Source organism: Neltuma alba, unplaced genomic scaffold, assembly GCF_004799145.2.
Source record: "Neltuma alba isolate B1F8T4 unplaced genomic scaffold, ASM479914v2 tig00011255_pilon, whole genome shotgun sequence".
NCBI classification, from domain to species: domain Eukaryota; kingdom Viridiplantae; phylum Streptophyta; class Magnoliopsida; order Fabales; family Fabaceae; genus Neltuma; species Neltuma alba.
Window position 1 is genome coordinate 169,394 of NW_021635969.1, and position 23,454 is coordinate 192,847.

General features: G+C 32.1%; 2 protein-coding genes across 3 annotated transcripts; both read left to right on the forward strand.

Moving 5' to 3' along the window:
- Positions 1–2,734: 2,734 nt before the first annotated feature.
- LOC114763121 (KH domain-containing protein At3g08620-like) lies at positions 2,735–8,978 on the forward strand. 2 transcript variants are annotated; one of them, XM_028952724.1, is made up of 7 exons: positions 2,735–3,188; positions 3,329–3,417; positions 4,454–4,602; positions 6,493–6,612; positions 6,747–6,863; positions 7,024–7,167; positions 8,228–8,978. In XM_028952724.1, exons 1-7 carry the CDS (start codon positions 3,109–3,111, stop codon positions 8,372–8,374), a joined length of 846 nt encoding a protein of 281 aa, XP_028808557.1. In that variant the 5' UTR covers positions 2,735–3,108; the 3' UTR covers positions 8,375–8,978. The 2 variants fall into 2 exon arrangements, with proteins under 2 accessions (XP_028808557.1, XP_028808558.1); XM_028952725.1 differs by having other exon boundaries at positions 2,736–3,188; positions 4,454–4,599.
- Positions 8,979–15,178: 6,200 nt separating this feature from the next.
- LOC114763122 (KH domain-containing protein At3g08620-like) lies at positions 15,179–21,568 on the forward strand. Its single transcript, XM_028952726.1, has 7 exons — positions 15,179–15,480; positions 15,628–15,716; positions 16,762–16,904; positions 19,349–19,468; positions 19,603–19,719; positions 19,878–20,021; positions 20,869–21,568. The coding sequence occupies exons 1-7, from the start codon at positions 15,401–15,403 to the stop codon at positions 21,013–21,015; spliced, it is 840 nt and encodes a 279-aa protein (XP_028808559.1). The 5' UTR covers positions 15,179–15,400; the 3' UTR covers positions 21,016–21,568.
- Positions 21,569–23,454: the final 1,886 nt, after the last annotated feature.

Consider the following 23,454-nt stretch of genomic DNA (forward strand, 5'->3'; position numbering starts at 1 on the left):
TGTTGATTTTTCTAAAATGCTATCTTTAATTATTTGCATTGAAAACTACTCTCATTAATAAGACAAAACTCATTTTAATATGAATAAAAGAATAATCTATTCTTACCATCCAAGTTAGTACTTCTCTGATTCTTAATATAAGACCTATTTTATAGTATAAAGTCTTATGTCACGAACAAGAAGGATATAAGTGTTTTTTTTTTAATTTTTTAATCACAAAAGTGTTTGTATTCTCATGATGTATTAATATTAATTCTCCTCAATTGCAAGAAGATAAAAGACGAGACAGTCAAACTTTGCATGTATATGTGAGACACATGACTAACTTAAGCTAATTAAGCATTATACTAGTTTCTACTACTCTGATATAAAAGTTAGTTAGAAGTTGAGTTTGGTCATAACTACTAAGCATAAAGCTCCAATCTGTTTTGTTCTCTATACTTATTAGTTCTTTTTCAAATTATCTTATCCCTATTGGTTGTATACGTTAATGAAGTTTGTAGCAAGATGTAGTTTCAATATAAATGATTTAAGAGAGTATTTTAGAACAATCAACTTATATTTTTAACAAATAACTAACTTAATTAATATTCTTAATCTACCCAGATCAGTTAAGCAACTTCATATTAAGGATATAAACTAGTGTATACTATTTTCGGTCTTAATTATAAAATCTCGTTTGTAATCTATAAATAAAGTCTTATAATTATAATGGGGTAGTATAAATAAAAGAGCCGCGCACACACATATATATAATGAAGAGAAGACCAAAATCGGCAAGGATCATGAACTTTGGTCATTTGTGTTGTCGTTGAAGCGTTCAACACTGCCTTTACAACTCCTCACGCTTTGTTCTTTTCTGGCCTCAATGAATGCTTTCCTCAATATTATATATATAAAGTTCCCCCAACTCAACACAACCCTTGTTGTTTTTGGAATAATCCAATACTAGGTATGGTATACCAACATATATACAATAATTTTGTGGTTTCATGTTTGTGTGTGTGTATATATATGTCATGTCCCTTCTTATAACTTTGGCTGTTTGGAGTTCTCTCTCTCTCTCTCTCTCTCTCTCTCAAACAGTGTAAAGGGTATCATACATGGTCCAGCTCAGAGCTTGTTGGCAAAAACCCTATAATTTTGGCTGCTCAGTGTGTACCCTTCTGATATAAGCAAACATTATAACTATTATTAATTCTCTTGTTTCATTGAAAAGCCTCTCTACTTTTTTAAAAAACTAGATTTTTCTGTTTTTAATAAAAAATGATTATAATATGGGATTCTTTTTTCACCCCTTAATTATATGGAGTTTAGGTGAATTGTGTTTTGAGGGTTGGTTATGGTTATGGTGTACTTTATGACTTTGAATGTGATTGTGAAGACGTTAGTTGATTAATAAAAACTGCCATTTTCTATTTTTAAAGTAAGATTTCAAATTAAAGTCTTACAAATAAAAATAATTATATCATCCATGAGACAAGATATGGGAATTTTTTATAGTATTTTGGTAAATATTAGTTTTGTTAAATATGTATATTATAGTATTCATATAGTATCTAATTATTATATTAAAGATTAGAGAGGTAGTTATTTGATTTGAAAATGGGTATTTGTTTAAAAAAAATATACACAACCTTTTTTAATACCTTGCAAGAAAAAATAATAAATCTAAAAGATTTTATATGTTATACTTGTCTTTTTAACATTAAAATTTGTGAAAATATATGACAAGAACAATATGACAAGGGGAAACTATTTTGTATATGACTAGCAAAGAGTGAGTTAATTATAAAAAAAAAATTGAGCAATTGGTTGGAAGATGAAATCTCAACTCCTTTTCTTCTTTCCTTCCCAATCTCAACTCTTGTATGTATAGTAAATGAGCTTTTTCTTTTTCACTTTTAATATCCCAAAGAATATTACACTGTTATTGATAGAGCATACTTCTTATACTTGGCAAAAAAATAAAGGTTAAAAAGAGTGAGATTCAATATAATTTTATTTTTTTATATTGTAAATGACTAGTAAATGAGGAGTTAATTTGAAAAATATTGAGTAAGTAGTTGGGATTAGAATCCACTCTTGTATATTCTAATTAGCCAAAAAAAAAATCCTTATGTGTATTCTAAAATTAATTAAAAAAGATATGTTAATTGTTGCTAATATCCGAAGAAATATTATACTATATTGTTAATATCTTTAAAAAAAAAGAGATTTTACATAATTTCTTTGCTCTATTGATATTTTTTTATATTTGTTAAAAAAAAATAACGAAAAGAACTTATACACTCACCATATGTATAGAGGATTAAATTTACAACTTCAATTTAGGAAAAACTTAAAAAGATGTCAGGAATTATTGAATTTGTGAGTTTTGATAATATTAAATAGAGGGTAAGGATTCAATATCCAATTAATCTTAGAGAATTTTTTTTATTGGCTTTAAAGAAATATAATTTAGATTTTATAATATTTTGATGTGAAATAAAAAATGATATTTTATGGGATTAGGTTTTTCCTTTTATAGTTAAGCCGTCTATTTAGTACTTAGCATGGACCCTTAGATTCTCTGCTGCATGACCACCACATGCCTTTTAACTTTTCTACAGTGTCTCTGACCTCATCGATCCCCATTGTAAAATCTTTTCTCCTCCGTTTCCTCCTCGGCCTTCGTCCGCTGTCAAAACCTTTTCTCTCTGCAAAGAAAATCCCTACCACCTTCATATTTCTGGCTCCACTTTCCACTCCCTGTTCGTCGTCTTCCCTTTTTCCTGCTTTTTAATTTTTGATATTTATACCTCATTTGTTGCCACTCGCAACTTATAAGTTACAACACACACAGCTTGTGGTCAAGCAAGATATAAAAACGGAAAAAATACAGAGAGAGAGACAGGAAAAAAAAAAAGCAAGAAAAATAATTAATGATTTGCCTCCCTCTCTGTAAATTTCACAGATTTCTGTCGACCCCTTTATTGCTTCTCCTCCTCTGGTTCTTCTTTTCCCTCTGCAGCAACAGCATCAACCACCACATCGACTTAACCCCTTCTTTTCGATTTTCTTAATTCTTCAATCTACTGCTAAAGGCTGAACCAACGACAAAAACTCATGTCTGGTTTGTATAATCCGAACTTCTCTCACGCTAGAGCGGCTTCTCCTCAGATTAGAAGCACCCCGGATGTGGATAGGTAGGTTGCTTGTGAATGTTTGATTAAAATGGAGTGGGGTGCAAAAGACACAGTCCTGGTCTAGTTCGTCACAAAATTCTGTGCATTTGATTCTAAAGATGCTGTCTTTTTTTACTTTATTGGGTTTTTCCCCCCTTTAGTCAGTACTTGCAGGAGTTGCTGGCAGAGCATCAGAAGCTTGGACCCTTTATTCAAGTCCTTCCGATATGCAGTCGGCTGTTAAATCAAGGTTTCTTCCTTAATCTTCTCTTTCGTGGATCTCTACATTCCTTTTGTTTTCTCGCTTGCTCTTCTTCAGATCGCGTATCAACGGTCTTTATCTATGTTCATCTTACTTTCCAGTTTTTCTCACCTTCGAACGTTTGGATCGTACATTGATTGCTTCGCTTGTGGCCCATCATTGTCCACTTTGGTGCTCAATTCTCTTATCACTTGCTTGAATAGTCACCTTTACGGGGAAACTTCAAGTTTAGTTTAAATTGAAATCCCTGTTAATCTCTATATCTAGTATGACTCTACATCTGAATCGCCCCAAATAGCTGAACTTCATCAAAAAGTACCTCTCGTTTGTGTGTGTGTGACAAGCAACTTGTTGGAACCGTCCAATTATGAATAGTGTGTACAACTATTGATAGTGAGTCTGATATCTCCGAGATGCGATTTACGTCAATTACAGAGTCTGAATAGTGTTCATTTTTGGCGTTGTTTTTGAAGAAATTTCGTGCACTTTTGGTTGCTGGAAGAAGAAACTTAAAGGCGAAACATGAAGTTGCTATAGTTTGTGCAAGTAGTTTGAAGCTTCCATGAGGTGTTTGGTAATCCTTGATTGATTCTGTAAAGGCTTTGGACTTGGCATAGATTTTCTCTTGAGTTTTAGCTTGGGCTTAAAGGTCAAGAATATCATTTCAATACAATGTAGGCTAATGAGGCCTTCAGCACGAGGGACTTGACTGCCCTAAACCTTTTTGCTCACAGGAATCTAGGCCACGTGGCTTCTGCTGATAATTTTCCGTCCTGTCAATGATCAACTAGGAATCTTCTTTAAGTTTGGTGGAACTGGAAAGACTCTCAGGCCTCTTTCAATCTGATATAGCTAGGATTGTGTCGACTTGTGCATGATCCTTTTTCTTGAGATCACTCAATATCTTTTCATTTCTTTTTTCCCCCCTTGTCTTTATCTGTTAAGTAAGGTCCTTGTACATTCTGTGAGCATGATTTTATATAGCTCCTGCCAACTTCTCATAAGACTGGTTTTCTATGTGCAGAAATATTGAGAGTTTCTGGAATGATGTCCAACCAAAGTTTTGGTGATTTTGACAGACTGCGGAATAGAAGCCCAAGTCCCATGGCATCTTCAAATCTCATGTCTAACGTCACTGGGTCCGGTATAGGTGGCTGGAATCCGCAGGAGGTGGTACTTCTTCAATTTGTAACTTTTGTATTTGTATTTCATAACATCATCAACTCATGCTTGCCACCACTATCTAAGGATCATTTGTATATGCAAATCAGCGTAGCCTCAATTTTCTTTCTTTCCCTTTTTTTTTTGGTGGGTTGTGTTATAATGCATGCCTAGCGATTATTCATAAATTCTCATCGTTAACATAAATCCTCCAATTATTCATGTCCAAAGTTTTGTGTTTATAGGGTTCTTGCAATGGAATTATACTACTTATGGCATGTTGTGCTTCTTTGTTGTACTCAGCCTTCTATGGTAATAATGATTTTCCATAGTGCATAAGATAAAGTTTGGGCCTTTGAGGAAACGTTACTTGCTAGTCTTGCTTTGTTGCTGAAGGGAATTGCATTCATACATACTGAATTAAGAAGGGCATTTGGCTGGTTAGTTTAATTTGGTGAAATTTCTTGAAAGCCAAGGAATGATAAATGATAGGAGGTCACTGCCAAAGTCTAAAGGCACAATCAACATAGGATAGCTCGATAAACTGATACATCAACATTTAAAATTAATATTAGCATTATTTTGAATAAGGTACACATGCCTTTCTTCATTTTTCCTGAAATTACATAAACTTTTCTGGGAACAAAAATTTATGGGAGAATCACACAAAAAGAAGTTTGAAATTACTAAATCCCAAAAAAGAATTTTTTTCAAAATTGTGTTGTTTTTTGCAAGTTCAGTGTTGTCAAAACTTATTTAAGTGTTGTTACCAAATTTAATTTGGAATTCAGTAATTTCAAGCTTCTTTTTGTGGAATTCTCCCAAAATTTATCCTACAAGCCCAAGCTTTGGTTTAATTTTAATCTTTTGACCAGAATACTTTTGTGAGCATGATATAGGCGAGGCATATGATATTTTAGCAAAGTTCAAGAGAACTTTGTGTATATTATTTACATTTCTCACACTTACGCCTGCTACACCCCATGATGAGGGAATTTTTATCATCTAATGATGCTTGCCTTTGCCTGTTACTCTGTCTAATGTTTTAGTCTCATGAATAAGTATATTTTACGCTGAGACAGTGTTTTGAATTTCGATGCATTATTGCTAACTTACATGCTTTACATCTTAAAAAAAAGGATACCATGCTAGAACTCTATTCTCATTGCACTCTGACTACACAAGTTACTCAGTTTAGCGTGTCATAAGAATCATAAGTGTGAAGTATCACCGGGAAAAAAAAGAAAAAAAGAATCATAAGTATGAAGGTGAAAGTGTATTATTGTAATAGTTGATTTGAGATATCTGTATTTCTTGTGCTTAATTGTCTACAATAAGTTTACAACATAAACGCAGTGGACAAGGCATATACTTGTGTGAACTCTGAGATTTAAATCTATGCATGATTTTTCTGCCTGAGAGATGAAATCTAAAGGTTGTGGAGGTAGAAAAATGTGTGTGAATTAAAAAGTTTCTTCATACATTAACTTAGTGTTGTATTTGCATATTATTAGCTTTAAAATTGAGCTGTATGACCTGAAGAAGACTGTGATGCTACCTGCTTCGGTGAAACTCTGCATTTTGATTTATTGCGGCTTGCCTTAGTGTTTATGGCTGGCCCTGAAGAAATTCCGCTATAGGGACACTTCTGTTTGGAATAGTTCCTTGCAGAATCCTTTTTTGTAGCAAAAGGCTGTTATGTTTTCTTGGTTCTTCAAATGCTTCATTTTCTGCCCCATATGGACTCCCATACATCTGAAATGACATTACCTTCTTTGCAAGGCAGGGATTTTGTGGATTGCTAGAGCGTTGCTGAATCCATTTTTTCGCCATTCTTCAACTTGTTAATCTTGTGCGAACTCCTATACCATCTGAAGTAACATTACCTTCTTTGCTAAGCAGAGATTTTGTGGACCAACTGGAATGACAATGGATTGGCAAGGTGGAGCACCGGCAAGTCCTAGTTCAATCACTGTCAAGAGGATATTGCGATTGGAAATTCCTGTAGATACATACCCCAATGTAAGCTTTTACACATTCCAATTTCACAGACTTGTCTTTTAATACTTGATCACATACGTGTACTTTACCTCTTCTGAAGCTCGAAGTTCAATCATCTACACATGCTAAAAGTATATTGCTCATTTTTGTGTTAGTTCAACTTTGTTGGAAGACTTCTGGGACCAAGAGGCAACTCTCTGAAACGTGTAGAAGTTAGTACAGGATGCCGTGTGTATATTAGAGGAAAAGGATCAATAAAGGATCCAGACAAGGTAATGAACAGCCAGATATCATTTCCCTAGTCTAATAGTGGAAATTGCTGGCAAAGACAGTGCCTTTGTTGATGCATTGGTATATATTATTTATAGTTGTTAAGCTCTGACAATGACCATATTGTGTGCTTAATCATAATTTTTCTGTGTCAATCTTCAGGAAGAGAAATTAAGAGGAAGACCAGGCTATGAACATCTCAATGAACCGCTGCATATTTTGATCGAGGCTGATTTGCCTGCAAGTGTAGTTGACTTAAGGCTTAGACAGGCACAGGAAATTATTGAAGAATTGCTCAAACCTGTGGTAAGCATTCTCCTCCTATAGCCTTGTGTGACATGAAGGGTAATCAGGTTTTTATTCTGCTTCACTTTGTCTAAGATCACCAATATCTGGAAAACTTTGCGCTAACACATAAAAAGCTATTGAATTTTCATGCAAATATTAAGGCACAAGTTAATTTTAGTTATTTCAGTTTGGACTTTTAATCTTGACCAGATCTTAGTAAAGTTCATTAGGTAGTTGTTATTTCCAATTAAAACATAAGAATCATGAAACCCTCTGGACTTGTGATTTTGAACATTCATCCATAAATCAGACAAAGTCTGAATGTTTTATACAGCATTAATTCAAACAACAACTTCATGTTGGGATTGCTGGGAAGATACATTTTCATGACTAAAGTAACTTATATTTGCAAGCTACATTAATACCACAAATTTATCTTAAATTCAGCGCAACTTCTTTGCACAAACAAAATACTGCTATTAGCTCAGCTAAACAACGTCATTTAACTGTTCAGGAGGGGAAAGAAAACAAATGCTAGGCCACGTAACCTGTTCAACTCGCCAAGTTACGCTGGGTCAAAATTGGGTTGATTGGGTTAATTAAGTTTGCTCAAATCCTTGTTTAATCAAAATTCCAGCTAGTTAGGGGACTAGGTCACCAGTTTACCGGTTCAATTAGTAGAGTTGGTCTGGCTTTCAATACTATGTAGCAGATTCTATTTTCATGAAACTCTTACCCTTCTCTTAAATTCTCAATCAATTTTAGGCTAGTAGAAATATTATTCATACAAGTATACCCCTTATTTAAAATTTTAAACATTTCTACTGTGTCTGAAAATCCAGTTTGACTTTTAAGACTTTTGGATCCGATGTGGGACTTGAAGAAGTACTCCCAACAACAATTGCACCTAACTTTTGACCTTTTGCTTTCTTTGGATATTGATGCCATGATTTGTTTCTTTGTTGGAACATCAGTTTGTTAGTTAAATTAATATCATAGAAGTTTGCTGAGTGATCTCATTTATGAAAAAGTTGTTCATCTGTTTCCTCTGAAATGTAAATCTTCCATATATATGCAGGACGAGTCACAAGACTACATTAAGAGGCAGCAGTTGCGTGAACTAGCTATGCTGAATTCAAATTTCAGAGAAGAGAGTCCTGGTCCAAGTGGTAGTGTATCTCCATTCAATTCCAGTGGAATGAAGCGTGCAAAAACAGGTCGCTGAGAAACCTTTCTTTCTTACTATTTGTCTAAACGCTTATCTCATCGTGGTCTGGTACATTTTCAACCAGTGCAGAAGCTACGAAAAGAATAAGTTAACTCAATTTTTGCTGGCTAGCATTCTGGTGGTTTTGGTCCTTTTTGAACAAAGTTGGGAAAAAAAAAAAAAAGATTAAAACAAGTCATATAGCTGAGTATTGAGATGAAACTAGGTCTGTTTAGATCAGTCCTTTATTTTTTGTTTTTACTCCCCATAAACCTGATACATTCATTGGATTTATTCTTGTGTTTAGATTTTTACCGTTGAGAAATGTGGGGAATACATGTGATGGGGAAGGTGCTTAGGGTCTGAAGAGTTTTGTGAGGCATGTCAAGTTGTTTTATGATTTATAATATATATAAGGAAGTATAGGGGTGGATTCATTTTAGTTGTTTATCATAAGTAATTGTATTCTGTTAACATTGGAGCGATGCATGTCAGGTGATTAGGAATGTCTTAGAATGTAACAAATATGATGGAAAACAAAAAAATGGTTTTCGTTTATTGTATGTATATAATTGTTGGCCAAAAGTTTTGATATGTATATTAAATTATGGTTTTACACTAACTTAGCGACTGAGATGTGAAAACATTCCAATGAGTTATTGCATCCTCTTCTTAATATAAGAGTTTGATAACTAATTTAAAAAAATTAAGAGAATTAGTTAAGTTAGTTACTTGTAACAAATCTATATTGACTTTTTTAAATTACATTTATTCAATTATGTATATTAGAATTATACTTGGGTGAAACTACATTACAATGAATAGGGATATTTTTTAAAACACATTATAAATTTGAGAGACAAAGTGGATTAGAGTATTTTATTTATGATTTTTAACTAGTTTTTATATTTAAGACTCAAGATGGTATTAGATCGGAGTGAACTTGTTCTGTCCTAGTTCTGGTTAATACAGGACGAGACAGGACCAAAAATAAATTTTGAAAATGGACGAGACAAAATAATGATCAGGAGGGGATGGGGCATGGGATCGCATTTGGGAGTTTTTAAAAAAATATATTTATTAATAGTTTTTATTAAATTATTTATTTTTTAAGAATAATTATTTTTTATGGTGATTTTCAGCTTTTTAGTTACAATATTATCTCAATAAAATTTTCTTTCTTAATAAAATAATTCATAAAGCTATTATATATTGTTTTTTTTTGTAGCAATTCTTTTTTGACAGTATTGTTTTTACATTATATGATTAGGCTTTCTACATGATATTTTTTTTAGTGTTTTTATCTTCAGAAGTTCAATGAAAAACAAATAGTATAACATAAAAAAAGAATAAGACTCAAATTACATTGGCTTGTAAAAAATTAAAAAAAAAAACAGGACATCTCGGGATGTCCTTTTTTTTTTTGGGGGACAGGCTTGTTTCTGTCTCGTCTTGTTCTGTGAGTAGACCTAGTATTGGACTTATTGAATAATTAGTACTATTATTCATTACTATATGAGGCTTAAACAAGGGAACAAAAATCACTCTTAGGTTACGATTACGAATGAAAGAATTCTCCACTGAGATGTGATTTTTGTGAAGTCATTTTAATTGAATTAAGGATTAATATTATTTTTATTCCTGAAGTTTGACTTTATTTTGATTTTAATTCCTAAAATTTGAAGCTAGTGGATTTGATTCATAAAATTTAACCTCATTTTGATTAGAGGTGTTTAATTTGTCCAGTCTTAGTCATCTCGTCTCAATACTGGTAAGTTCGAGACGGGACGGGACGGGACAAAAAAAATTTCGGGACGAGACAAAACAGGATGGGATGGGACGGGATGACCCCGTCTCGCGTCCCGTCTCGGGGTTTTTCTCTTTTAAAAATTATTTATTAATAATTATTATTAGATTATTCAACTTACTTATTAATAACAATTATTATTTTTATAGTGATTTTTAGCTCTGAAGTTGTAGTATTATTTCAAGAGAAAACCATATTGGAGGTACTTATACTTTCTCTCAATTTTTAATTTGGTATCTATGTATTTTTTTCCCTTTAATTAAACATTTAATTTTATCTTTTTAGCAACATTAGCTCTTATAACTTTGTTCTATTGATATTTTTAGTCTCTACATAAGGATTAATGATGTTAATAGAGCAAAATTAAAGATTTAGTTAAGAACAAAAAACACATAGGTACCAAATTGAAAATTGAGAGAAAGTATAGGTACCTCCAATATGGTTTTCCCTTATTTCAATAAAATCTTCTTCCTCAATAAAATAATTCATAAAGTTATCATATAGTGTTTTTTCACGGTATTTTTTTTACAGTATTGTTTTTATACTTTTTTTATACTATATAATTGAGCTTTTTACATAATATTTTCTTATAATGTTTTTATTTCTTGAAGCCTAATAAAAAATAAGCATTATAACATTAAAAAAATTCACATAAAAAATTATAGTTTTTTTTTAGAAAAAAGGGGGAAGCGAAACGGGAGGAGACGGGACGCAGGACAAAAATCTTGTCTCGTCTCTGTTCATTGGGACGAGACCGGGACGGGCCTGTCCCGGTCCTGTCCCGTCCTGTAAACACCCCTAATTTTGATCTGTGATTTTTGGACCTCATTTTAATTCGTCCAAATATATTTGGTCATTTAAATAATGTTTTTATTTTTTAAGGTTTTAGGATCAAAATGATTATTTTAAACTTTAGGGATAAAAACTAAAATCAGGTCAATTAAAGATGATAAGAACTTTAAATTAAACATTTTTTCCCCCACACATGGCATAAAAATAAATTTAATCGTTGATGACCTATAAATAACATAACTTGTCCTAGGCATTATTTGACGTCATTTGTTTTAGAAATCGAATAATTTTCAAGTGTCAATGTTAAACCATTTATAGTATGACAACATATAATCATATTAACCTGATCAATATATACTCCTAAGGTATTTAATGTAAGGTCTAATGAACTAATTGAGTAGATTAAGGATGTCAGTATTTTTTAAAATACTTTAAGTATCTTTATTAATCTCTCTCTTCCTCTCCTACTTAATCATCATTGTTAATTTGAAAAAAAATTGATAAATACGTGAAATAAGTCTTATATATACATAACTAGTATTAACTTTCTAATTAGATCTTATATTAAAGACTCAAGTAGTACATTGAAATTAAAATTAATTTAATGATGCTGTTTGGACAAAATTACTTAAATACTTTATGGATTCTATTACTCTAAGTCTTAAAAATAAGTTATTTATGCTAAGAAAATGGTTAAAGGCTATTTACAAAATCAAAATTGTCATGAAATTAAAATAGCTTTTATATTACCCAGTTTAATCACATTTAACCCCACTATAATACTTTTTATCCTTTTTTTGCTAGAATATATCCTTTTTTTCACTAATTCGATTTCACACTTTTCAATGTAGTATGCATATGGGGAAAAAATTAATACTCTTTATTTTTGGCCTTGAATATTTAATACTCTTGAAAACTTATAAAGTGACCAATCAAAAAGATCAAATATACTACTTTCTAAAAAGAAGAAAGACAGAAAAATGACACTTGAATTTTATAATGCTTAAATGGTCTGCTGAATTTAAGAAATCTCAATTTGGTCTCAAGAGACCAAATTGGCATTATCATGTTAAAAGAAAAGACCAAATTACCTTTCATTTTATTTATTGTTTTTAAAATACCAAAGTCCCCATTGGCCGGTTGGCTGGTCATCGGAGCTCTGGCGGCGGCAGTTATTGGAGCTCTGGTGACAGGTCGCCAATTGGTCACCAGAGCTCTGGCGGTCGGAAATAATTTTTTTTGAAAATTTTTACAACTTTAATATAATGGTTAACAATATTTGCAACGTTATTAATAACTTCAGTATAGCATTTAATAACAGGTTTTCTGGGAAATTCAACAAGCTCCGGCAGTCAGAAACAATTTTGTTGAAAATTTTTATAACTTCAGTATAACAGTTAACAACTTTTGTAACACTATTAACAACTTCATATAGTAGTTAACAACAGATTTTTTGGGAAATTCAACAAACTCTGGTGGCCGGAAACAATTGTTTTGAAATTTTTTACAACTTCAGTATAACAGTTAACAATTTTTATAATGTTATTAACAACTTCAGTATAGCAGTTAACAACAGGTTTTCTGAAAAATTCAACAAGTTTCGGTGGCTGGAAACAATTTTTTTTGAAAATTTTTACAACTTCAATATAATAGTTAACAACTTTTGTAATGCTATTAACAATTTCAGTATAGCAATTAATAACAGGTTTTCTTATAAATTCAACAAGCTCCGACGGCCGGAAACAATTTTTTTGAAAATTTTTACAACTTTAGTATAACTGTTAACAACTTTTGTAACGCTATTAATAGTTTCAGTATATCAGTTAACAACAAATTTTTTTTAAAAAAATTAATAATTGGTCGTCGGAGCTTCGGCGGTAGAAAACAATTTTTTTGAAAATTTTTACAACTTCAGTATAACAGTTAATAACTTTTGTAACTCTATTAACAATTTCAGTATAGCGGCTAACAACAGGTTTTTGAGTTTGTTAACAGCATTACTGAAGTTGTAAAATGCTACTTTTTGAATTTCCTAAAAAACCTGTTGCTAACTGCTATATCGAAATTGTTAATAGAGTTATAAAAGTTGTTAACCATTATACTGAAATTGTAAAAATTTTCAAAAAAAAATAGTTGTTAAAGTTATAAAAATGCCATTTTTTTGAATTTGTAAGAAAACTTGTTGTTAAATGTTATATCGAAGTTGTTAATAGAGTTACGGAACTTGTTAACGACATTATTAAAATTGTAAAAATACTACTTTTTGAATTTTTCAGAAAACTTGTTGTTAACTGCTATATTGAAATTGTTAACCGTTATATTGAAGTTGTAAAAATTTTCAAAAAAAAAAAAAAGTAGTTGCTAAAGTTGTAAAAATGCCATTTTTTTGAATTTTTAAGAAAACATGTTAAATGCTATATCGAAGTTGTTAATAGAGTTACAGAACTTGTTACCAGTATTATTGAAGTTGTAAAAATGCTACTTTTTGAATTTCTTGAAAACCTGTTGTTAATGGCGTTACAAAAGTTGTTAACTGTTATACTGACGTTGTAACATTTTCAAAAAAATTGTTTCCGGCCGTCGGAGCTTCGATGACTGCCGCTGCCAGAGTTTGAGCGACCGACCGACTGACTAGTGGGAGCTTTGGTATTTTAAAAACAATAAATAAAATGAAAGACAATTTTGTTTTTTCCTTTAACATGATAATCCCGAAACCAAATTGGGATTTCTCAAATTCAACAGACTATTTGGATATTATAAAATTCAAGTGTTATTTTTTTGTCTTTTTCCCTTTCTAAAAGGTACTCACGTGATTTTTGATGAAATAAAATAATCCTATTGTTAAAATTTGGTTTAGTATATATTTCTAGTTTTTATTACAAGTTACTGATCTTATTTATAAGTTACTTTCAATATGTTTCACATATATTAAGAAAAAGTGAAAAATCTTAAACTTTATAGATTTTCATTTAAAATTCAACAAATTTTTTAACTTTATCCTTATTTTTTTTGCCAGCTATTATTCTTATTTAATATATATTATATTTCTTAAAAACAAAGTCAATCTTTATATGAAAAATTTCTATCTCTATCCTATAAATGTAAGCATAGGAGTATTTCTAATCATATCATTGAGAAGTTCTATGATTATTAAGTTTATTTGAAAATTAAAAAAATAAATTTATTTATATGTATAATCATGAATTCCTATAAGAATAATATGAAATTTTAAATAAGGACAGTTTTTAAAAACTATAATTAATACTTGGTTATTTATAATAAAATTCATTCATTTTCTTTTACGGTGTGCCTTATAATGATGATCATGGTGCTGGTAAAAAAACAAAAAAATGATCATTACGGAGAGTATATTGATAAAACAATCTTATATATATATATATATATGTATATTCATATGTTATACTGTTTTATGACTTAAATAAAAATTATGACTCAATAAATATAAGAAGCTACCTGAACTTGAGTCATTTTAATGTAGCTTTTAAGGTTCGATAAAGTTGGATTCCTCAAAAGATTTCAATCCACTTATAGATATAAAGCTTGCACTTAGATGCGCCATAAGAATTTCAATATTTCGTCCCAGAAAAAAGAAAAAACAAAAAAAGAAACAGAAAATTATAAATCTCAGGTTTGATGACACAACTTTATTTGGTATTGACAAATTTAAATTCGCAAATGACAATAAATTTTTGCTGACATTCCTTGTTTAGTATTTATAAAATTCCAGCTTATTTTTTTTGTTCATTATCCCTAAGAAAAATTCAGATTTTATAATATTCTGATGTGAATTAAAAATTAAAAAAATGAAAATTGTCATTGCCTTTTTATTTATTATTAAAAATAATAATATTTTATGGAATTAGGTTTTCCTTTTATGTAGTTAAGCCGTCAATTTAGCATAGCATGGAACCTCAGATTCTCTGCCGCATGACCAACACATGTCTTTTAACTTTCTACAGTGTCTCTGACTCTGACCTCATCGATCCACATTGTAAAATCTTTTCTCCTTCATTTCCTAACCGCCCTTCGTCCACTGTCAAAATTTCTCTCTGCAGAAAAAATCCCTTCCAGCTTCACAATTCTGGCTCCACTTCCACTTTCACTCCATCGCTTTCCCATTTTCCTCCTTTTAATTATATAAATACTTATATTACGCCACACAGCTTGGGGACAACCAGGATATAAAAAAGGAAAAAAAAAATACAGAGAAAGACAGAAAAAAAGGCAAGAAAGATAATTAATGATTTGCCTCCCCCTCTGTAAAATTCACAGATTTCTGTCGACCCCTTTATTGCTTCTCCTCCCCTGTTTCTCCCTTTTCCTCTGCAGCAGCAGCAACTGCTACGACATCGAGTGAACCCCTGCGTTTCGATTTTCTTGTTTCTTCTACCCCCTGATAAAAGCTGAACCGAGGAGTAAAACCCATGTCTGGTTTGTATAATCCCAACTTCTCTCACGCTAGAGCGGTTTCTCCTCAGATTAGAAGCGCCCCAGATGTCGATAGGTAGGTTGCTTGGGAATGTTCGGTGAAAATCGAGTTGGGTGCCAAAAACAGAGTCTTGGTCCAGTTCGTCACAAAATTCTGTGCATTTAATTCTATATATGCTGTCTTTTTTTCGTCTTCACTTTACTGGGATTTTCCCCCCTGCAGTCAGTACTTGCAGGAGTTGCTGGCAGAGCATCAGAAGCTTGGACCCTTCATTCAAGTCCTTCCGATATGCAATCGGCTGTTAAATCAAGGTTTCTTCCTTAATCCTCCCTTTAGTGGATCTCTACATTCCTTTTGTTTTCTCCCTTGCTCTTCTTCAGATCGCGTATCAACGGTCTTTATCTGTGTTAATCATACTTCCCAGTTTTTCTTACCTTCAGACCTATCGATCTTACATTGATTGCTTTGCTTGTGGTGCATCATTATTGATTGTGATGCTTCAATTCTCTTTTCACTTACTTGGGTAGTCACCTTTATGGGGAACTACATGTTTGGTTTAATTTGAAATTCTTGTTAAGCCCTATTTCTATCATGTCTCAACATCTGAGTTACCTCGGGCAGGTTGAAACCGTCCAGTTATGTTGCCTTTATCAAAATGTACCCCTCATTGCTGTTTCTGTGTAAATCAAGCAACATGTTGAAACCGTCCGGTTATGTAGTGTGTACAACTATTGATAGTGAGACTGGTATTTCCAAGATGCGATTTTTGTCAATTTCATAGTCTGAATAGTTTTTATTTTTTGGGGATTGGATTCGAAGAAATTTTGTGCAGTCTCTTTTGGTGGCTGGAAGAAGAAACTCCAAGGGAAAACATGAAGTTGCTATAGTTTATGCAACTAGTTTGAAGCTTCCATGGTTGGCAAAAAACAAAAATTTTAGAAGCTTCCGTGAAGGGTTTGTCTTTTCTTGATTGATTATGTACAGGCTTTGAACTTGACATGGTTTTTCTCTTGACTTTAAGTTCAGGCTTAAAGTTCAAGAATATCATTTCAATACAATGTAGGTTGATGGGGCCTTCAACACAAGAATACCTGACTGCCATAAACCTAAGTGGCTCTTGCTGAACATTCTCTGTTTTGTCAGTGATGAACTGGAAAGGCTCCTAGGCTACGGTCAATCTGATATAGTTTGACTTGTGTCTACTTATACATGATCCATTTTCTTAGATCACTCAATTTCTTTTCATTTCTTCAACCCCGCTTCCTTTATCTGTTAAGTTAGGTCCTTCCATGTTCTTTGAGTATGATGTTATGTAGTGCCTGTCCATTTCTGATATAATTGGTTTTCTATGTGCAGAAATATTGAGAGTTTCAGGAATGATGTCCAACCAAAGTTTCGGTGATTTTGATAGACTGCGGAATAGAAGCCCTAGTCCTATGGCTTCTTCAAATCTCATGTCAAATGTCACTGGGACTGGATTAGGTGGCTGGGCCCAGGAGGTGGAACTTCTTAAATTTGTAACTTCTGCATTTGTATTTTATTATATTGATGCAAAGCAGACTCAGGAACACTTCCGATGATGCAAAGGGAGGGATTATGGGAAAGAGGGATAGAAACAGAGAGGGGAAGGAGAGGGATGAAGAGCAGAATGGTGGTGGAAGACAGAACTTAGAACTTGGGGGGAGATTAGGCAAAGAATTGAGGGGAGGGATAAGACCAGAAGGTGGGGGAAGATGAAGAACTTGAGGGGGAATGAGAAGGAAGGTGGGGACGGAAGCTAAACCATATCAAAATCTATTTTCATTATCATCCAAATCTTCCTTGCATGCGCTGCATGGTGGCTATTCATACAAGTCACTGCTAAGGTTTCCTTCCCTTTAAGGAAACATCCATGAATTGATAAAAACAACCTACTTGCTAAATAAGCAAAAACCGAAAGTAATAAAATATATAGTTTAGATAGATTGCCTTCTATAGGAGGTTTCTTTAAAATATATCAGTTCTTATATTTCATCATATATCCTCAACTTGTGCTTGCCGCTATCTAAGTATTATTTGTAGAAACAAATGAGTGAGCCTTTGACTCCTTTTTTTTTTTTTGGTTTGTTTGTTTGTTATAAGTGCATGGCTAGTGATTATTCGTAACTTCTCATCATTAACATAAGTCCTCCAATTATTCACGTCCAAAGTTTTATGTTTACAGGAACCCAGCAGTATGGGTTCTTGTAATGAAGGTATACAACTTCTGGTGTGTTATGCTTCTTTCTTGTACCTAGCATTCTATGACAATAATGATTTGTCATGGTCCATGAGAAAAAGTTTGAGGAAACATTACTTGCTGGTTTTGCTTTGTGACTGAAAGCAGTTGCATGAGAATACATAATGTATTGAGAAGGGCTTTTTCGTTGGTTAGTTTAATCTGGTGAAATTTCTTGAAAGTCAAGGAATGATAAATGATAGGACAAAGGGCACCGTGGAAATTTAAAGCCATAATAATGAAGCTAGGATAACTCAATAAATTGATTTATCTTCTTGTTGTGGTGATCTTTGCATCAACATTTAAAATTAATGTTAACATTATTTTCAGTGAGGTATACGTAACTTCCTTCATTTTTGTTGAAATTACACGACTTCACTACAAGTCTACACTTTGGTTTAATTTTAATCTTTTGACCAAAATTCTTTCAGTCAACTGAAATACATATTTTATAGATAACTCTTTGATATAGCTGAGGTATATCGTATTTTAACAAAGTTTAAGAGAAATTTGTGGTGTTTAATTTATTACTCCTCCGGTTCTAAATATAAAACCCTTATACTAGTGAGTATAAGGGTCTTATATTTAGGACCGGAGGAGTATTTTACATTTCTCACATTTGTACCCACTACACCTTGTGATGAGGGAATTTTTATCATCTAACGATGCTTTCCTTTAGCTGTTACTCTGTCTGATGATTTAGTCTCATGAATAAGTGTATTTTACTCCGACACAACGTTTTGATGCAATATCATTGGCTTAAATGCTTTAGGTTTAAGAAAATTGCTAGAACTCTATTCTCATTGCACTCTGGCTACATTAGTTAGTTTAACATGTCACCAGAATCATGAGAATGATTGTGAAAGTGTATTGTATTACCACCTCTGGTCCTAAATATGAGATATAGTTTGTCCGGAGATAGTAGTTAATTTGAGATATCTGTATCCTGTGTTTCTTGTTTTCAATCGTCCAGAATCAATTTATACATCAACACAGTAGATAAGGCATATACTTGTATCATGGCATCTGAATTTTAAATTTCTGAATGATATTTCTATCCAAGAAAAGAAATATAAAGGTGATGGACATTGAAAAAAATGTAAATGAATAAAGAAATGCTTAATTCATTAACTTGGTATTGTGTTTGCGTATTGTCTGAGCATACTGATGGAGTGACTCTTTCCTTCTCATGATTGTTTCTAATTTTGACAACATCATGGGGTCAGAAAGTGCCAAATGAGATTTCCGTCTTATCATATTATTAGCCATAAAAGTGAGCTATATGACCTGAAGAAGACTGTGGCACTACCTCCTTCAGTCAAACTCTGCATTTCGATTTATTGCTGTTTGCCTTATTGTTTATAGCAAACCACTAAGAAACTCCGTTTTGAGGACACCAGGATTTGGAATACTAAGTTCATTGCAGAATCCATTTTTGTAGTAAAAGGCTGTCATATTTTTTTTGGCTCCTTAGATGGTTCATTTTCTGCTCTATATGGAGTCCTGTACATCTGAGATGACATTACTTGCTCTGTAAAGGAGAGATTTTGTGGATTGCAAGAGCGTTGCTGAATTCATTTTTATAGCGAAAGGCTGTCATTTTTTCATCATTCGTCACATATTCATCTTGTGCCCTCTGTGAACTCCCTATACATCTGAAATGACATTACCTTCTTTGCCAAGTAGAGATTTTGCGGGCCGACTGGAATGACAATGGACTGGCAAGGTGGAGCACCAGCAAGTCCTAGTTCGATTACTGTTAAGAGGATCTTGCGATTGGACATTCCAGTAGATACATACCCCAATGTAAGTTTATACGCATTCCAATTGCTCAAACTTGTCTTGTAATACTTGGTCACACACCAGTGCTATGCCTCTTCCGAAACGGGAAGTCCAATCATCTACATCTGTTAAAGTATATTGCTCATTTTTTGTGTTAGTTCAACTTTGTTGGAAGACTTCTGGGACCTAGGGGCAATTCTCTGAAACGTGTAGAAGTTAGTACAGGATGCCGTGTGTATATTAGAGGAAAAGGATCAATAAAGGATCCAGACAAGGTAATGAACAGCCAGATATCATTTCCCTAGTCTAATAGTGGAAATTGCTGACAAAGACAGTGCCTTTATTGATGCATCGCTGTATATTATTCATAGTTGTTAAACTCTGAAAATGACTTTATTGTGTGCTTAATCATAGTCTTCTCTTCAATCTTCAGGAAGAGAAATTAAGAGGAAGACCAGGCTATGAACATCTCAATGAACCACTGCACATTTTGATTGAGGCTGATTTACCTGCAAGTATTGTTGACTTAAGGCTTAGACAGGCACAGGAAATTATAGAAGAATTGCTCAAACCTGTGGTAAGCACCGTCTCCTATAGCCTTGTCACCTTGTGTGATGTGAAGGAATCAGGTTTTTATTCAGATTCACAAAAGCTTTTAAGTTTTCAAGCAAATATCAAGACACAAGTTTATTTTAGTTTTTGTTATTTTGGACGATTACTTTGGACAAGACGTTACTAAAGTTCCTTAGTTTGTTATAATGTTTTCCAATAAAAAATTATGAAACCTTCTGTACATATAATTTTGGGGCAAAAAAAAAAAAATTGTAACATCCTCTTCACTAATTACATCTATCCCGGATCCCTTGTAATCCAATGCTTGTCTGTTGTGCCCAAACCCAGGTGTTTGGAAAACATTATAAGCACTTAAAAAAGGTGTTTTCACTTAAGTCGGGATAAAACTCTTCTCACATACTTACTTCGTACACTGTAAAATTACTTCCAAAGAGCTAATCCAAACACTTAATTTCAACTACTCAATACCCAGATTTCACCCCTGGGATAAGAACAAATTGTTACCTAATGATTCTATTTTTAGCAAAATCTCACCCTTCTCTTAAATTCTCAATCCATTTTAGACTAGGAGAAATATTACTCAAACAAGTATTTCCCTTATTTAAAGTGCTGAAAATCAAATTTTACTTTCAGACTAATGGATCTGATGCGACTTGGAAAAATACTCCCAAAACGATTGCACCTAACTGTTATCCTTTTTCCTTCTTTGGGTATGGATGCCATGGTTTGCTTCTTTGTTTGAGCTTGAGTTTGTGGGTTAAATTACTATCATAGAAGATTGCTAAGTGATCTCATATGCGAAAAAGTTGTTCATCTGTTTGCTGAGATGTGAATGTTCCATATATCTGCAGGATGAGTCACAAGACTACATTAAGAGGCAGCAGTTGCGTGAACTAGCTATGCTGAATTCAAATTTCAGAGAAGAGAGTCCTGGACCAAGTGGTAGTGTATCTCCATTCAATTCTAGTGGAATGAAACGTGCAAAAACAGGTCGCTGAGAGGTCTCTCTATCTTGCTATTTGTCTAAAAATGCTTATCTTGACGTCGTTTAGTACATTTTCAACCGATGCAAGCGGCTACAAAAAGCACAGGCTAACACAATTCTTGCTGCTAGCATTCTGGTGGTTTTGGTCCATTTTGAACAAAGTTGGAAAAAGAAGATTAAAAAACAAGTCATATAGTTGGGTATTGAGATTAAACTAGGTCTGTTTAGAATCAGTCTTTTATCCTCCTTTTTTTTTCAACTCCCCAGAAACTTAATACATTCATTGGATTTATTCTTGTGTTAGATTTACCTTTGAGAAGTGTGGGGAATACATGTGGTGGTGAAGGTGTTTAGGGTCTGAGCAGTTTTGTGAGGCATGTCAAGTGTTTATGATTTATAATATATGTATCTATATGAGGAAGCATAGGGGTGGGTTCTTTTTAGTTGTCTGTCACAAGCAATTTGTATTCTGTTACCATTGGAACGATGCATGTCAGGTGAATATCTTAGAATGTACCGAAGATGAAGGAAAACCCCAAAAAAAAAAAAAGTGGTTTTTTTGTTTATTGTATGTATATAGTTCTTGGCCAAAAGTTTTGATTTTTATATTTAAAGTATGGCTTTACACCAACTGGTCACCATAGTGACTCGGTCCAAGCATTCCAACGAGCTCGGATATGGCTTCCTATAAATGCTTGGGAGGAAGAATGATTATTGATTAGTCATGATATATGAGTAGTGTTTTTTTTAATAAAAAAATTGAACTTGTATTAGTATATCTCAAAGTATTGATATTGGTTATTCTTTTTCTATCGTCAATCCATGTGGGAGGTGATGCCATGGAATCTAGGATTACTCATGGGTCCCATTTGGTATGAAACATTGAAAATAAGGAATGGGGATTGGGATTATAATTGAGAAAAATTATTAAAAAGTATTTAGCATAAGTTATTGTTTGTTTTATGAGATTATATAAACTCATAAGAGTGAGTTTGAGAGATACTATTTTTCCTCGTGGTATTCTCTAATTTCATACATGAGTTTGTTTAATCTTATGTGACAAAAAATATCTCATGATAAACACTCTTTCAATAAATTTTTGAGTAAAATACACCAACGTCTTTTCTATTTAACCTAAATTACAAAGACTTTCTTTTTATTTTGGAAACTTATATAGACTTTCCTTAAAATCAAAATATATATTACACAAACCTCCTTTCTAGTTTTGAGATTCAACTCTTATTCATCTATCTGTTAGTTGATTGTTAAATCAAAAGATTGACCTATTATTTTGACCAAATTGTTCCTTTTTAATACAAATATTACTTAATAATTATCATGTAATAACATATCGTACATCTTTATTTGAAATTAAAAATAATTTTAACAAATATTTTAATATTTTTTGTTATACTATTGAATTATTACCACAGTATAAATTTTATTAATTTTATAAATACAAATTTTTATTTCACAATAAATCTTGTTTATTTATGTAAACTTGTGATGTTAATTTTTTAAATATATAGTAAAAAATATTTTATAATTGTATATATGTATTTTCAATAAAATTATAAAGTTATGTCTTAATTTATTAAATTTTGTAAAAATATCAAATAGATTATTAATACATATTAATAATAAAAGATAAACTACATATTTAAATAATGAGGGGTAAAGTAGGAAACAAGATTTATTCTAATATTTTTTAATTAAAAAACGTATGTAAAGAATCTTTTCAGAATATTCTTTAACAATATTAATGATTTAGACTGAAATATATGTTATCAAAATAGAGGAGATGTCTATGTAATTAAAACAAAACAAAAGGGAGGTCAGAGTATTTTACTCAATATTTTTTGAATCTTAATTCTAATTTTTATTTCTTATTTTTAATACTTCGTATTAAAAGGGAGTGTTTTTAGATTAATGAAATATTCCTGTGCTTGAAGTCTGATTTCATGGCTCACAAACACAGTGAACAAGTTACATTTTAATGTAGCTTTTTAAGGTGGATCGGTCAAAAGATTTCAATCCATTTCAACGTATTGGAGAATTTTACCGAGGTTTTAAGGAAAAAAATAATTACTAGTAAATTTCAATAACAAGTGAAAAGTTATTATTTAATACTACTCCGTCTTTTATTATAAGATCTTTTTAACTAAATTGTATGGTTTAAGAAAACAATTAAAATTAGTTAAAAGCAATTAATATGTAGCAAATGTAATTGTTTTTCCAAATATACCCCTATATATAAATGGGTAAATGTGAAAGAGTAATAATGAGATAAATGAAGAAAAAGAATGTATTAAATGCATTAAACTATGGGCAAAATAGGTAATAATACATTAAATGTTCAGACAAACTCAAAAGGCATATTATAAAAAGGGACAAATCTATTCAAAAAAGTAGATCTGATAATAAAGGACGAAAAGAATACTCTAAAACTTAT